At 43.4% G+C, this 16,935-nt stretch overlaps 1 protein-coding gene across 3 annotated transcripts in view; it reads left to right on the top strand.

Annotated features, from left to right (window-relative positions):
* Positions 1-16,162, top strand: part of REPS2 (RALBP1 associated Eps domain containing 2) — a 103,798-nt gene extending 87,636 nt beyond the window's left edge. Inside the window, exons 15-18 of one of the 3 annotated variants that reach the window (XM_074605665.1) lie at positions 8,002-8,085; positions 11,157-11,302; positions 13,360-13,465; positions 15,226-16,162. In XM_074605665.1, the coding sequence (XP_074461766.1) occupies positions 8,002-8,085; positions 11,157-11,302; positions 13,360-13,465; positions 15,226-15,294 (405 nt within the window). In that variant the 3' untranslated portion in view covers positions 15,295-16,162. The remainder of the gene's footprint in view (positions 1-8,001; positions 8,086-11,156; positions 11,303-13,359; positions 13,466-15,225) is intronic. The other 2 variants (XM_074605673.1, XM_074605684.1) reach the window with 2 other exon arrangements.
* Positions 16,163-16,935: the final 773 nt, after the last annotated feature.

Genomic DNA, 16,935 nt, shown 5'->3' with positions numbered 1-16,935 from the left:
CACTTAGCAAGTCTGCAGTAGCTGCTTGGATTTAAGGATGATTTTATCTATATCAATTTCCCTATTTCTTTGGACCATAAATATTTAATATGCTGCAAGCTATTGTACAGACTTGGGACACTGGCAATGCCATACCTCTCTTGCTCACTTCTCATTACATGCTATAGTTATGGCTTTTCCACTCTTTTTTCACATTTTGGGGGGTTTTAAGGTTTTTTAAGTTTTTAGGGGGTTTTGTGTCATCTCCATTGTCATTCCCCTACCCCGAGTGCCAGTATATAGAACAGATAACCTGTAGCTTGTTGAAATACCTACGATGGTTTTTTCTGGGCTTGTAGAGGACTGGATTTAGTGGCTCAAGTAATTTTTCCTGATCCTGTCTTCCTAACTTAATGGTAAACTTAATTCATCAAGGAGAAATGGCATAAAGGTGGCCCCAAAACTTTTGTGCGGACCCAGAGCTGTACATAGAAAATTTGTGTAGCTTGGAGGCAGTAAGAGTCACCATAGGAAGGCTGTGTCTGATGTAGCTGATATGTAGTGATGCAGATTCCTGTTGGGATGAATGCTCTTGAAAAACACTCCACTGGAACCAAACATGTGTATGCACATCTCATATAAGCCTCTGTTGTTATTTTTTTTTTCATGGAAAGCAAAATAATACTTTATTACTGTTGGCTTTTAAGCCTACGGAAGTCATTTACCACAGCTGCTTACTGTGGGAGATTTAGTAACATATTTATGCTAATAGGAATTACGGATGAGCACTGAAGAACAAATATAACTTTAGGATTTTATCCAACGTCATCTCGCTATCTGCAACATTGCCCAATTAGATCAACGTTCCTGTATTTAAATTACTCTATTTCTGTACCTTCCTGTCCAGTAATGAAGGCATATCTTCCATCCTGCCTGTGCTGTATAAGGGGATTTGAAAACAGTGGGACTGCAAGAAAACCCTGTGTATCTTGGCTGAAAAAACCTGATGTTCCTAGTCTCTTTTCCCAGAGTCTGAATTTTAAGCCTGTTGGTTTTGTAAATTCACACTGGTTTGTGCTGGACTTTTATTGCTGGAGACCTTGGGTCCTGGTTTCCCGCTGGCTCCGTGCTAGCAGTTTTGACAGGCACTGAAAAAATTATAGGCGAAGGCAAAGTGTGTACACAAGTGGAGTGGGTAGGCAGCTGTTAATATTATCAAATTGAAATATCCTGAGTACATTGCAGCTCTGAAGATTAAAATCTCACCGGGTTATATGAGCTCAGAATTAGGTTGTCGCTTTAGTGGCCATAATTATTGATTTGATGAAATCATGGAAACAAAGTGCTGTGGGGGATGAAGGGTGGGTCCCCCTGCCCAGTCACAGGCACCTGGTGCTGTTGGAAAGCGAAGATATTATTCTTTTTAACATATCGAATGTTCCGCTCTGCAAATGTTACTCAATACTTCGTAATTCCTTGAAGCTTTTTGGCCATTCATCATCCAGAATTGCAAGTGAAAACTGGGACCCGGTTCAAGAAGTTGTCTCTAGTAACATGCCTCCATGTCCTGCTGAATCCACGGGGAGCCGCGAGCATGGGGTACGCTTAGGCTGGGTCCCTAACCATCAATTATGTGTGCCCACGCTGATCTGCCCACCACGAAGCCAAGAGGTGGGGATGGGCTCCCGTCCATCCTGCTGAGACACCTCAGCCTCCTGAGTGGGATATCCATGTGCAGGGTCCGTGCTGGGAGCTGGTCCAGGTGTCTCCCCCATGGCCAATGTCTTTGGGTAAAGCCGAGGTACATGGAGGATGAGGTGGGGTTTTCTTATCTCCGTCACAGAGTTGTTTGGAGGAAATGTTCAGCCAACTGAGGCACCTCCTTACTCTGTAAAATTATGTGAGGAATTCCAAGTGTTGGCAGGACACCTGGAGCTTTATGGGAAGGAGCTTTTTTTGTTATAGAAATTAAAAAAAAAATAAATAGCGGCATGCTATTTGTATACACGATGGTATTCTCCCAGACAACCATTTTATATTAAACCAAAGGAATACCTTTTTTAGCTTGCATCTACAACCACTGTGCAAGAAGAAGGTGGATTTTTGATCATCTCCACAGTTTTGGCTGCAGAGTAACATGTGTTGTATAATCAGTGCAATAGGTACTGAAGAAGCCTGTAACTGTAATAAAACTGAAAGTCTTCCGTAACATGAAAGATTTTGCCATCTGCCACTTTAATATAATACCAAGTGGATTATCTTCCTCTCATGAAAATTATATATTAAATCTAAAACGGCCAGACAAAATAAATTACGTTTTAAGAAGTGGTGGAAAGTAGCACAGTTAAAATTGAATCTGGGGGGTAGCTGATGGATGCCATAAAATCCTTTCTAAAGAGGTTTCTGGGAGGGTGGAGGAAGGGCGAGTATCTTAATTAAAATGTATTGTAATAAGTTTTGAATTTGGCTTCACGTTTATCGTAAAAACAACAACAAAAAAAGCTGAGAATCCAGTGCCTATATCTCTAGTGGAATGCACATACTCCTTTCTAGCTTACGTTAATCTGGTTTTGTGAAAGTGGAGTATTAAAACAGATTGTTAATGCTTCCATCTGGGTCCTATTCTTTCCCTGCGAATGGGCTGAACATTGCAGCAATTTGTTTGTATTTACTGCTTTTTTCCTCAACCTTATCACCAGCCCTCAGATAGCTCAGGGAAAGAAAAAGCTTATCAAAACTTCAGGGCTGCACAGCGCTGAGAAAGCAGGCAGCACGCTAAGACCCTGGCAGCTTGTTGCATTTGCATCCCTACGGGTTTTCTTTCTGTCTTATCGTTTTCAGTTTCTGTAACAAGCAATAAAAAGAATTGATGATTCAGTGTGGGATGCACAAGACTCGCAGAAACTGGAATTGAGACATCTTGACTTCTTAGAAGCTGGCATTGAGCGCAAAAATATGAATGTTTAGAAAGGAGCAAAATGCCTCTTAAATGAACTTACGTAGAGATGATAGAAGATTGCAATGGGCGCATACTGAGCATTAAGCATATTTAGTATCCTACATTTTCTTACAGATAAGCTCTTCTCAATGCTTTTTTTGCAAAGCTAAGCAGTGGCACTGTATAGGTAATGATTATGGGCTATTCCAGTGAATGCACAGAGATAATTTCATTTCTGTGAGTAGTGCCATTGACTGCAGTGGGAGTATTTCCATGTGTAAAGTTAGCCTGGAGCATAAGTGTGGGCGAGATTGAATTGTGGGAAAGACTGGATATATACTTCACCTCTTGCAAAAAGGCTCCCAGGTAACAGAAATATGAAAGCTCTGCGTAGACCTTCTGTTCTGCAAGATCAGTTATGGATTGTCTTGAAAAGTGGGTGTGAAATCTACATATAATCCAGCATTGCAAAGCAAAAGAACTGGAAATGTAAGCGAAGAACCAGTTGTTAAGGTAATACGTTCTCTTATAGTTACGAAAATCTTTCATCTGAGGCTTTCAAAGGACTTTGTGCTTAAGTGAGCGTTACATATTCTTTTAGAAAGGTACTGTTAAGTATCGTCACATGGAGCAGTGAGGAGATTATGAATGGCTGGTCAAGGATCATGCGATGAAATAATGAGCATTTGCGATTCCTAATGCTCTCCTTAACAATAAGGAATTATCTGTCCTAATGCTAAGTATTGGCTGTAGGCCACAGATCTCTGGCCATGGCCATTGTACAGAAACTTTGTTGGCCAGTTTTGTCTGGTGCCTGGAAGAATGAGGAGGGTATGACTAGTCCTATAAAAATACAAGACTGCGCTGCGGAAAAAGGCGATACTGCCGGATGACAACTGGACCTTGGTCTTGGCAAAGAGAAGCTCTTCAGGAGATTTGGAATAGGACACTGTCCTGCTCTTTTCTGTGGTCACTTACTCTGCTTCCCAAAATCAAGGTGCGCTTAGGCCTGGTCTGCAAACTCTCCTTTGCACTGCTGGCAGCACACATAAGCAGGATGTGGACCCAGCTATACCGGTGCAGCAGCGCTTCGGATGTCAGTAGCTTACTCCATTCTGTGGACATGAATGAGGTGCACTTTTAAGTCCTTCTACACTACTGTAACTGAATTTTCCTTTGGAAGACCGTATTGCATAATGTGTAACCTCTCAGTTTTATAAACCAGTGCTGAAGAATTTTAAACCCTAATATAATGGTGAGAAGTTTTCAAGATGTGGGAAAACTTTAAGACATTTATTGCTGTGATGGAGGGAGGCAGTTTATTGCTGTGTTTCTGAATGAGAACTGCATTGCCCAAAGACTATACTAAGCACAGTATAAAAACAATGAAGAACTAAAGGGAACCCACCTCAGTCGCTCCTGATGGATCACCTTTTCCTGACACTCCACTATAGGAGCTTGGGCTGGAGAATCCTGGAGCCGGTCCCACCCTGCCCGTGACCAGAAGGCTACAAGGGACTAGCTTTTACCCCACATCCAAATCAGCAAAGGGAAGGAAATCTGTAAAGAATTCCTCTGCCAAAAGAAAAAGCAGGAGTTATTTTTTTCCTTTAAAATCCATGTGGGGACAGTGTGGGGAGACATCAGCTTGCAAATGTATTCGTAAGGCCTGTCAGGCCTTGCCTAGCGGACTTTGTTGGGTTAGCCGGATCAGCAAACCTTCTTTGCATTGATGCGCGTTGCAGTTAAACAAAAGATTTTTGCCTGGGTTAAACGCTGTCAGGCCCTGAACAAAATCCCCTGCAACAGCATACCGATTTTTTTACGCTCGGGCACTTGTGTCAGAGGCACATTGCTCTGAGGAATGGAGATCTTTCGTAGAGGAGGACCTGCAGCTCTGCTGCGGGATCATTAATGTGTGGACCTGGCTTCTGCGTGAGAGCGAAAGGAGATTCTCCAATGCGCGGAGGCTTACCGTGCCCAGCCCGGCTGTCTGCCCACCCTGGGGGGCACACTTATTCTGCAGGCTCTGAATAATGCAAACAGCTATTTTTTGGTATTCTCCTCTAATGAAAACACTCAGAAATGACCTGTCCCACATGCCACTAGGTGGCACTTTAGGGACATGGCAGTCGCTTGGTTTTATTCATTATGCATGAGCTGTATCACCAGAACTAGTGCTTTTTTTTTTCCTCCTTTTTTTGGTCAAATGTAACTATTTATTTATTTTTACCCCCTGCCTGCTCCAGCCAGTCCCTGCCCTGCTGGCTGCTGAGCTTTGCCACCCTCACGTCCGGACAGCAGCGAGGAGCGGCCAGCCCAGTGGCCCAACCTCAGCCAGCAGGTACCACAGCCCTGCAGCACAGCGGTTGCCACAGCTGTTGGGCTGACAGCCACATCACAGCACTCGGCTAGTAAAAAATGTGTCTTGCATCAGGAGGAACTGTGATACTGAACCGTTGGAAATTTTGAAATCGTAGCCTTTTTGGCATCAGCAATCCGATTTGTATTTGTTTCCACTAGAACGCAAAGTTTAGTCTTTTTTCCCTTTTCAGTTCCCTTCAGTTTAAAATAGTATTCTCCTGCAATGAGACCATTAAAAAATAAAATAAAATGGGGGTTTCAGCAAAAGTTTGGGGTTTCCCCCTCCCCCCCGGCCCCTTTCCCCAGGTCCTTTATCTTACTGTGATTTCAATTTTTCTGCTTATTTGCAATTGACACTGTAGAGCGCCAGTCTATTTAGTTACTTCTACACTGTTTGAACACATTGGTTCTTGAAAAGCTGCATTTTGCAGTACATAAACAACATGGGGTTGGCCTCTTCTTTTTCATTCTGTGGAATGAGTTACTGTATTCTTGCTTTTGACACAAGGTTTAACGTAGACTCCAGCAAAAGTGTGAGCACCAGAAACTGCCTGCCTGGCCTGGTAAGGGGGTATCCAGTGCTCCCTGTCCAAGAAGGTCTTGAAGACCTGGCTCCTTTGTACCTCTGCCATTGCTCAGTGTTATTGCAGCAAAGCTGTAGTTTATACTATACGTATTACGTGGCTCTCTGAAAGACTGTGTTTGCTCTTGCTGTCCCTAAATGAATGATTTGTCAAAAAGTGATGTGATTCGGTCCCAAATTTATTGCGTGGCTCGGCTGGGTATTTGAACTTTGCTAACCCCCACTCACTCATGAAGGCCTCGTGGACTTCGCCAGGCTACTGTTACCTGTGCTTAGAGCCTTCATTTCTTTCAAATATATAAAAAGTGGTTGTAGAAATCAGGGAGGTTAGGGGCTATTCAGCTTGCTGATAAAGGAATGCTCTGTCGCATTAAAGGCAGTTTTAAAGGTCTTTGATTTTTGTAGACAGAAAAAAAGATCGCTCTTTTCATTTCACTCTCCTGTTTGTAACCAGAAATCTACCATTATAGAAGCAGCTTTTCAATCCATGAAAAGCTTTCCAGAACTGAAGTGTTAGTATCAAATAGTTATTAAAATCCAAATATTTAAGATATTAATATTCAAATAATACTGGAAAAATACAGGGTGGGTTTGTTTTGTGTTTTTTTTTCTTAACCATCAGATAGCACTACAGATGTCGCACACTTAGAAGTGTGTGTGGGGGGAGAAGTCTTGTCAGCCAAGATACCTTTTCCTCCTCTCCAGAGGCATTTCACATGCATTTTAAAAAAAGATGACAAATCTCCCTTCTCCGTGCACGTGTTCGACACCGTACAGTCAGAGAACAGCAGTAACCTGACAGAAGCGCGTTTCCCCTGCAGCTTTCTGTACAGCTCTTATTTTGTGCATTATGAAAGAAATGGAAGGGGTAGGGAAAAGTCCCTCCTTTTTTTTTAAATGCAGCAAATTCTGTGCTTTCTGTCATTTTTATTTAACTTACAGTTAAGCACTGGGAAACTTGTGGCTGCTGCAGAGCTTGTTGGGCCTATGCAGAAACCTCTTGGCAGCAGCGAATTAGGTTCTTCAGTGTGCATCAGGTTGTGGTTATTATTATTTTTATGGCTAAAATCCTGTCTCCTCTAAAGTTTGAGCTTTGCCTTGAGCTTGGTTTTAAATGCAAGCTTTCACCTGTGTAGAAAGGAGCAGTTTTTGTGAGGAGGGAGCGGGATGGGGCCTGGGGGTTGTTGTCAGCCTGGCTCCCGCTTGGCAGAAGCTGGGCAAGAGAAGAGTCTGCCCAGTGCCAAGTGCCCTCGGCCTCCCCGCTCCTGCCTGCCTTCCCCAGCTTGCAGAGCCAGCCCGTACCTTCTGGACAGAAAACAGCCCCACCATGTTTATACCACATTTATACCATGTTTATTCCATGTTTGCCGCAGCGTGCCCGGGGACAGGCAGCTCCAAGTCCTGCCGCCCTCCTGTAGCTGATGTGCTGCGCTTCACCTTGTGCCGGTGAAGCAAATTGAAAGATGCTGGAAGATTTCAGGAGAGGCGAAGCGAGGGATTAACTCCCTCTGTGTTTTAACTTGCTGCTCGGTCAGATATGCTGGGGGCAGGGTGTTTCGTTTTGCCCAAGTGTGGACCTGTGTGATGAGCGTTCGGCTCAGTTTCGGTTTGAAACGCGAGAAGGGAGGAGGGAAGAAGATTTATTTGGCTTCTTTTATGACTTATGTTTTCAGTAACTTCACTGGGATTTTTGATATCATTCAGACTTTTTCACTCCAGTCTTGCAAACTTCAGAGAGACAGGCTTACTCCGATGAATTTTCATCAGTTTCAGGAAATGATAAGGTGACGGGGCGCAACCAAGATCTTTCTGGCTTTTATCCACCTCCCCCAAGAGTAGCTCTAGAAGGAACTCTGGCTACTAGGTCATTTACATTCAGAGACATGGTTCCTAACGCTTCACAGAAAAACTTTTCTCTTGTTTTCCTAGCACAACTATGTGCAAGAAAACGGTTTAATTAAACATCTGCAAAAGACATACGTCATCCATTCAGCTGTCACCCTGGATCTCTGTTTCCCCTACTGTTGAATTGTTAAAGTAACTTTTCTTTTGTGTATAATGTTTCCTTTCCTTGACTTTATTGTATGTGGCTGCTAGTCGTTTTCTGGGTGTAGCAATGATTGATTTGTTGTTGCAGACAGAGCAAGTATCTGAGGTTGAATTACATCCTCAGATGAATAGACCCCCATCGCAGGCAGAAGAAAACAGTTCAGCAAAAAAGGTGAGACCTGCACTTGCTGTACCATTGTGGAGTGATTTGCCTTCATCAACAAACGTGGTTGTTTTAAGTTTTAAAGCAATTAAATGGCGGGCTAAGGTTATGTTTTCACATGTTTACCTTCTCTGGAGGTCAAGACGCTAGAGAGAACCGGGTTCACTTGTGACATCAGCTCAGATAAATCATTAAGAAAGCTCTTAGTACATACACATCAATGCACGTGCTTTAAGAGAGGCAGCTTGCCATTTGTTTCAAATCAATAGGGGCTTGTGGAGCCTTAGGGAAGACAAAAAAGAGTTTGATTGTACTTGACCCCTGTCCCCCTGTAATTCTTCCAAATTGTGACGCACTTCTTCCAGTTATTGAGGATTCAGTTTTGATGTAACCACACCTGTTTGCTAGAGGTCAAAATCTGCTACTAAATGTACATAGGCTGGGAGCGATTTGCTCAAGATGTGCAGTTTCTTATATGTTTTTGCATGAACATATCATTTGCGTAAACTAACCACTGACATTGCAATGGCACTCTTCACAGGGCCTTGCTTAGGATGGAATGGCCTTAGCAATGGCTGTGAGCCTTTACCTGCTCCTGGTCATAGAATCATAGAATCGTAGAATCATAGAATCTTCATGGTTGGAAGGGACCTTTGAGATCATTAAGTCCAACCATACACACACAAAAAAATAAAATAAAATTAAAAAAAACCAAAAAACAAAAACCCAACCCCTATAATCTCTGCCACTGGAGCCTGCCCTGAAGTGCCAAATCTAGATGTTTCTTAAATACCTCTAGGGATGGTGACTCAGCCACCTCCCTGGGCAGGCTGTTCCAGTGCCTGACCACTCTTTCAGGAAAGTAATTCTTCCTAATGTCTAATCTAAACCTCCCCTGCCACAGCTTCAGACCATTTCCTCTGGTCCTGTCATTATCCACCTGGGAGAAGAGGCCAACACCCACCTCTCTCCAACCTCCTTTCAGGTAGCTGTAGAGGGCAATGAGGTCTCCCCTCAGCCTCCTCTTCTCCAAGCTAAACATGCCCAGCTCCCTCAGCCTCTCCTCATATGACTTGCTCCCACTGCCATCTTCCACTGGGCAGGAGAGGTTTTTGATAGGGATCAAATGGAAGGTCCTCCCCACTCTGGCCTCTCCTGCACCTGGGGAGCACCTACAAGACCGTTGTTCACCCAAACAAGAACTGTTGGCAGGAGCTGTACCTAGTGCGTACCTTGCCCAGGGAGCATCATCACACTTATTACCCTAACTGGGGGCACAGACAAATGTCCAGTGTTATTTCCTATATGCAATAGGGCTTTCAGGGCCACGTCCACTTACACTCACCGCATGCAGCTACTAACCTAGCCGTGCTTCTTCCTTGCTCTGCTTTGCAGCCCTGCTGGGGAAATGAAATCCTTGTGGTCCACCTACTTCATGCTCGCCCTCATCACACCTGGCTCCCTAAAATACAGAGAAGCCCCAGGCTGTGGGGTGCGGGAAGGAGGTTGTTGGCGCAGTGCTGGCCCTCACCTTCCAAAGGACAAGCCAAAGAGCCCCTTGGAGGACTCTGCTTTTAGGTGTTGGATCGTTTCTTCCAGTATTGCGTTTGAAGTGGAAGAGGGATTTATCCTATGGATTTGGTAGGTTTTGGGTAGTTCAGGGTAGACTGGGATTGTGCATTTGGCATCCCAGCAGTTTATAGTTGTAGAAGGCATCCGCAAGTTCCTCACGTGCTGTACATCGTGTGTTTGCAGGGAGCTGTGCGTATGCACGGGATTTCAGAGCACAGTATTATCTGAGATCTGTGCAGTGCTGATGTGCTGACATCCTTATCAAAAGATCTCACAATATTTTTAGATCTTTTTTTTTCAGTAATGGCAGAACTCTTTTTTTTAATGTTGAAACCTCTTGTTCCCTTATAGTTCTAATTCCTCTAATAACTGTAATCCCTCTAATACTAATTATTGGTGGTCTTATGTTGGTTTCATTCTGTATCACCGTTAGTTGTCTCTTCTGCTGAGTCATGCTGCTTACCACTATGGTTTTTGGTTTTTTCGTATGATTGCTAGGTCATTAAATGCTTCCTCATTCATTTATTTTTTTCTTATTTTATTAGCATTTGGCCAAAACACAGTAAGGAAGATAGTAAGATAGTAAGGAAGATAGTCTGGCCCAGTAAAATTTGGTCTCTGGTCTTGACTGTGACACTAAAAGTATAACCTTTGTCAAGTGGCTTCATCTTTTTGGGTCTTAGCTTTCTCATTCATGAAATGGGGCAGTAATAGCTATATCCCTTGCAGAAGAGATCTAATAATAAAATACACTGAAAAGGATATGTTTGTGTTTTAGATTTAAAACAGCTTTAAGTCATTAAAACTAGTTCTCATTGCAAAAGAAAGGATATCTTAATTTAAAATAATGAAAACACTTACCATTAAAGGCATAAAAATACAAGACTTTTTGTTTTACCTACGAACCAGACTTAGCTTTCTGATGTAACTTATCAAGAAAAGTAACTGTCCTTCTACACATCCAACATCTTAATTTTGCATGGATAATTTTATACATGTGTCTTTCTAAGCTATTTTCAGTGTTGTTTCATGTAAGAGAGGAGGGGAGGAGAAGGGAGAGACTCCATGCCAGATGGGGTGGGGTAGTAAGTTGGGACGCAAATGATTGGTTATTGATTTTTGCCAACTAAGCATAATTAAAAATAAATCTTGTTTTAGTTCTGGTGCTTTTGGGTCAACTGAGGGCTAGTATTTGTATTTATACTCCTCCCTCCACGCCCCCAAATGCACACAGAGCTATGCAATCCAGTTCTGAAGAGCCTGTCGTCCAGATGAAGACAAAACACCAGTATAATCATTTCATTCATTAAGGGGTTGCAGGAGTTATTGTTCCTTTTTCAAAGTCAGAAACCTGAGAGGCTATTACCAAATTTGAATTAAGCTCTGTACCTCTTTAAATTATGAAATCTTAGGCCAGCTGTCAGCAATTTCTGTGTCATAAGTATTCCCCAACCTAATGACGGGAGACACATGGTCTGACTTAACGTTGCTGTGCTTCTCCCTGGCAGGAGGTTGTTCTCGCTCAGCCACCCTCCAAACCCACCCGCAGGAAGCTCCGGACGGAGACGCAGGGGCTGGAGACCCCCGAGCTTTCTCCCACCATAAATGTGACTTCTTCCCTGCCAGCAGTCAAGCCTCACCTCCCAGTCCAAAAGTAAAAACCTGTACCAAACACTCCAAACTGCACCATGAGACCTGATGTGGCGGGGTTTGCTCTTTGCGTGATTTTGTGCTTAATAGTTCTGGTTTTGAGAGTGCTTCACAAGATACAGGTCTCTGAAATCTACATCTGTCTTCTGAAATGCAGACTAAGTCTGTAGTGATTGTATAAGTTGATAATATTTGATTGATAGCCTCTTCAGAGGTGTCCTACCTCTGTCTCTGGTAGACATGTCTGAAGAGCAAGCCGAGCTGTTCAACCAGCATCTCTAACACAACTCCTTTTAGCTCTGTGGGCGTGTGGTTTTTGCCTTCCCCATATCTTCTGGAATTGTGCTCATTCTTGTGGACTGATATGGCTAAATAAATGCCCAGGAAACTGAGTCATTAAATGCTTGATGTTGGTCATATTCTTGTGATGTTTCTTCATCGCAAGGCAGGTTAGAAGTGAGCTCGACGCTGGTATGACCTGACCCATAGATCACTTGTGATAATCCGATAATTGCCAAACCCAGCATGTGTTGTTTGCTGTCATAAATACAGCTGTTGAAGCTGTCAGCAACAAAGACTTGTAGGGTTTTCACTATATATTTATTTAACAGCAGTGGAGAAGGGGCTGTACAAACGGTATGCGAAGGCACTTGAAGCCCTATTGGGTCTATACATCTCCCTCAACTGAAACGGTGTGCGCGCCTTCACCTAAAGCCTTGCAAAGACATCTGGTTCAGTCTGAAACAAAACCGAGCTGCCCAAATCAGTTGAGCAGTTCTTGGCAAACTGTTTATCAGTAGACTGAATCTGTGCTGCATAATTGGAGATTAGAATAAGTAATAAGGCTCCTAGGATGCCCTTAAAGTGCTATTTTGTGCTTTGGGAGTGCATATTCCGTAGTGGTTCAAAGAAAGATAACAACATTTGTTAACATCTCAACTTAATTCTGTCTTGTCTATATCTTTCCTAAAATGCTTAAATGACCACGGAGATATAGCTCCCTGTTTTTTATTTTTCCTACCATTATTGCTTTATAGCCTATGGAGAGTAGTTTGAAGCAAAATCGCGAAGCAGAAAACTGACAGTTCACTGGAAGATAACAGCATAAAGATCTGCCTGTGCTGCGAAACAGATTATGTTGCAAAGATCAGTGCCATCAGCTCTGTTAAGAGGGAGAGCTGGTGGGGACTGTGTACCCCTATGGACCTTATTTAAATAGAGCATCTGTTTTAGATCAAATTTGTCATTAAAAAACTCTTGATGCCTCATGTAAAACTTTTTAAAATAATGTATTTGGCAAAGGGCTTGGACATTCAGCTAGTATTTTCTGTAATTTCTTTCCTTTTTCCTGTTACTTCTGTTTCTCGGAATAGGTTGGTGCTTATGTACAAAGCTGTCTCCTTTTGTACCTGCCTGCCTAACTGTAATTTCCTCCAGATCAGTTACCATGGGCTATAGAGTAATAATAATAATAGGAGCAAAAGAGATGAGGGAAGTCGATAAGCCATCTACCTGTTCATGTTTGTGACATCAAATGGGTTTGGTGGAAATGACTGCTTTGAATGAAAGAAACATTAATTTTTGAAGTAAAAACCATCAGACTCAGCAGTGCCCTAAAAAATCTGAGACAATATTTTCATGCAGATGTCCTTTCTTTCCGCATAGAATGATTTTTGTATTTTCTGTTAGCCACTCCTGAATCTTTAAACTCTACAAGTATCTGAAAACTGCTAAAGCAAAGGTGCTGCAATAAGTACAGCTATGCAGGGATTATCCTTAAACTGAATCAGAATGCAGTGATTTTTAAATAATTGAGACAGCCTGGAATGTATGTGGCGTTCAGGTTGACGTGTGTGACTGTTTTATTTTCAAATAGTCTACCTCATTCATCTCATTTCAGTGTTACATTTTTCTTCTCTTAAATATGTAGTTTGTACCTTGTCTTTGAAGTGTAGTCCAGTGTGTATGGAGTACAGACGCGCAGAATGGATGGCTGGTCTTCTGGCACCAGCCACTGTTGAAGCTCTTAATTGAAATGTTTTGTATTTATCTGTCTGGCAGACAGTCTTCCAAGCAGAAAAGGGCTATTCAGACCGCTATACGAAAAAACAAAGAAGCCAATGCTGTGCTTGCCAGGTTGAACAGTGAGCTCCAACAGCAGCTGAAGGTAAGGAATGCATTGAAAATCCGTGACAAAACTCCCTGTGATCAGTTATGTGTCACCTCCAGCAGAGAATCTTGTTCATCCTCTCAGATGAAACCTACTGTGTTATTTCCTGCTTTCTGGGAGGGAACAGCTATACTGTATGAGTGGGTAGGATGAGCTTTTCTGGAAAAAGCTGTAGCCTATGTGCATAGAGCTCTACTGGCAGTTAGAGTAAGTCTAAAGGGTGAACTTCGTCTTTCTGAAAAGTTTGATGAAGTGATGGTGTCACCTAGTGTGGAAGAGCAACTCACTCGTAGCTTTCTTGTCTTCTGGTCAGTTGTGCTACATAACTGTCTCCTGGAGTCATGGACTGGCTACACCATGCTTTATATGAACATCTAACACTGTTTTTTGATCTCTGCTGACTTGTCTTTTAACATGTTCTCAAGGGGCTGTCTTATAAATGTCAGTTCTGTTTTTTTCTGTTTTCTGAGTCCAAAGGTAGTACAAACTTTAGTTTTTCATCTGCTACAGCTTTTTCTTCCTTGCATATTATGAACAGGCTTGTCTGGAAAGGGAGGTGAACCCTCAGTTACACTTTCTCTTCAGTCAAGGTGAAAGTGTGATTGCGTGTTCAACTTCGCTTTAACATATTTTCTTAACTGGTTTTCAAGGATCTCCCAAGAGAAATGGAAGTCGGGTGCTCTGTACTGAAATTATATCAAAATATAGGACGGCGATTGAAATAAGCACGGGGGTGAAAGCTGACAGCACATTGCCATCATTCCTTGGCTCAGGTCTTATCTGCTTCCATGCACTATCTTCAGCATGCTTAAATTCCCCAACCTGCACGAAAAGAGGCCAGTGCTGTTATCTGTACTGTATGGTAGGGTGAAGGAAGCCTGTAAAGACAGAGAGATTTGCCTGAGTTCACACAAGAGCAAAAAACTGAACTTGTCCTTCAAGTTGTATTGCTGTCTGGAAACTTTCCGGCGGAGCAGGGCCAAAAGCAGGGCCTTTATGTTTTTATGGGGACCAGCAGACGTGACGGGTGACCCTCAGGCACAGCTTGCACCAAGGAGCATTCTGGTGCCCTCCTGGGCTGGGGCTGCCCAAATAGGGCGCCAAAGCCTGAAGGAGTCACAGGTCAGCCCAGCTCCCAGGTGGGGCGAGGAGCCCTTTAACAGGTGGTCAGCGAGAGCCAGATGCCCCTCAGGGGCAGCATCCTGACCAGGAGAGGCTTTCCCAAAATTGGTGATCCCCAAAGCCGTCACAGTTAGTTTCTGACCGAGACTGATGAGCTTCCTGCTGCAGCTGCCAATGGGGTAGATTGCAAAGCCTGTGTCGTCTTACAAAGGCTAAATCTCATTCCGTTCCAAAAGGAAAGAGATTGGTTGTGTGAACCAAAAATTCTTTAAAAAAAAAGCTGTTTTGATGGAAATGCGGTTTCAAAAGAACCTCCTTTTCTTTGGTAAAATTGCCAAACTGGCCCAAGCTGTTCCACTGGGTGGTGGATGACTGCTCCTCTCCATGATCACCCAAGCAAGTGACTGAGCCTCCGCATTGCCTCGCCGTAAGGAGGAGGCAGCAGACGGCTGCACAGGGTGGTTGCATGGCGTTGGTACGGTGTTTCGAGGCTGCAAGGAGAGTTATTTAAACAGCAGAGCCCAGAGCCTCTGGTCAATGCCAGCAGTTTGCCCGGCTGATCTTTACCGGGAGTGGGTTGGTGCATGTGAGCATCCCAAAAGTTAACAGCGCATCTCTCTCCCTCCCTCCGGCAGGAGGTTCACAAGGAGCGCATTGCCTTGGAAACGCAGCTGGAGCAGCTACGTCCCGTCACCGTCTTGTGACCTCCCGCACTGCCGGCGAGAGCGGAGCCCGTGTCCCGATAGCCTTGCCGAGGAGAGGAGGGCGGCGCAGCTGGGCGGGCTGTCTGCCGAGGTGGGGGCAGTGGGGTGGACCACCTTGTCGGGTCTCCCTTCACCCCGCTTGCACGCCTCGGCCTCTGCAGGTAAAGAAGGTACAGAAAAAGAATAATCTGACTGCAGAGGGATGCTTCGCCTTCTTTCCTCCCTCTTCCCAGCCTAATCTGTAAATGCCGTTTATCACTGAAATGAATAACCTTAGAGTATTTTATTTATGTAAAGAATTCCTGATTTATACGCGTTCTGGCAGCACCTCCTGCCCCGGTCATTAAGAGGTACAGCATTCCTGAATTCTTGCTTAAATTTAAACCTCATCCTCTGAGATGGGCTTCTGGATGTTGTTGGTTCCTGTAGGATTGTATCATGATAGAGTACCTGTGGGTTTAATGTGCTACAAGAATAAAACTCACTAGACGTACAGTCTTTATCCGCAGTCACGTGTCAGATAATTATTTTCTTAGCACTGTTTATTATGCAATCACGGATGTATTTTAATGTTAGAGAGCTTGTATTTTATAAGTTCAAATCATATCAGAGAACAGTAAAAAATACTAAAATTTAATTATTTTGGAAATTACAAAAAAAATATAATCTGTTTTTTGAGCTATAACTGTTTCCTATCACCAGTGTTTGATCACTTGCTTGCAACTGCCAGTATCTCTGCATACTTGTAGCATGTTTGAGATCACTGGTTTGTAGCTTTTTTTTCTTCTTTTTTTTTTAATCCACAGTGTATTTCTAACAAGAGGTTAAAAATGCCTTCGGGGCATTTTTATAAAATCTGTTCTATGTACATTTGTATTAGTCTGCTTTGTTTTCTTAATAGCTGCTGATTTGTTTTAAGGACGTGTACAAGAACTGTGTTTCCAAAAGAAGACAGATAGCAAAAGTGCTATATATGAGGTGATAAAATGTGTGATGGAAATAATTGCCTCCTACAACAGGCTTTCTTTAAGGTTCCTTTGCACCTCGCTGGAGATGCTACTGATAGGGTGAAGCTGCTAATACCCATCTGCTTTCTAAATGAAGAAGCAAAGATTAATTTTTTTTAACCTGCGTGTGACCCAGGGCCAGCTGAATTCAGTGGGAATTTTCCCATGGATGCAGTGGGTTTCGGTTTCACTCTCAGTTCTCGCAATGGCAGCCGGCTGACTAATGTTGCTTTATTTCTTGGGGGACTTCAGAAATGACGATATCAGTCCTGCTCCCTCCGTGGGTGTGATGTGTGCTTCGCTGCAAGGGAATGTCACCTACCTGTTACCCATCTTAAACGTGCCGCTGCACCTGTTTCATACATACCCTGTTGTTCATTGACCTAATTTAAGCGCACGCGTTTGCCTTGTGGAAGCAGCGCAGCAGTTTTTTACCATTGTTGGTGTGCTGCTTTCTCTCTTGTAGCTGTAGGATGGCCCTAGGGCTGAGAGGAAAGAGAGGAAGGGTTTGAAGCAGCTGGGTAGCCTCCTCTCAGGGTGCATCGTGAACTGGCTGCAGTGGGGTATCAGAGGACACCAGAGCAGCCGAAAGTTCTGTTGAGAGATAAGACAGACATCAACGGGAATTTTTGAA

The sequence above is a fragment of the Larus michahellis genome, chromosome 1 (assembly GCF_964199755.1).
Source record: "Larus michahellis chromosome 1, bLarMic1.1, whole genome shotgun sequence".
Taxonomy (NCBI): Eukaryota; Metazoa; Chordata; class Aves; order Charadriiformes; family Laridae; genus Larus; species Larus michahellis.
Note: the sequence above shows the minus strand (reverse complement) of the source record. Positions and strands in the feature narration are given on the sequence as shown.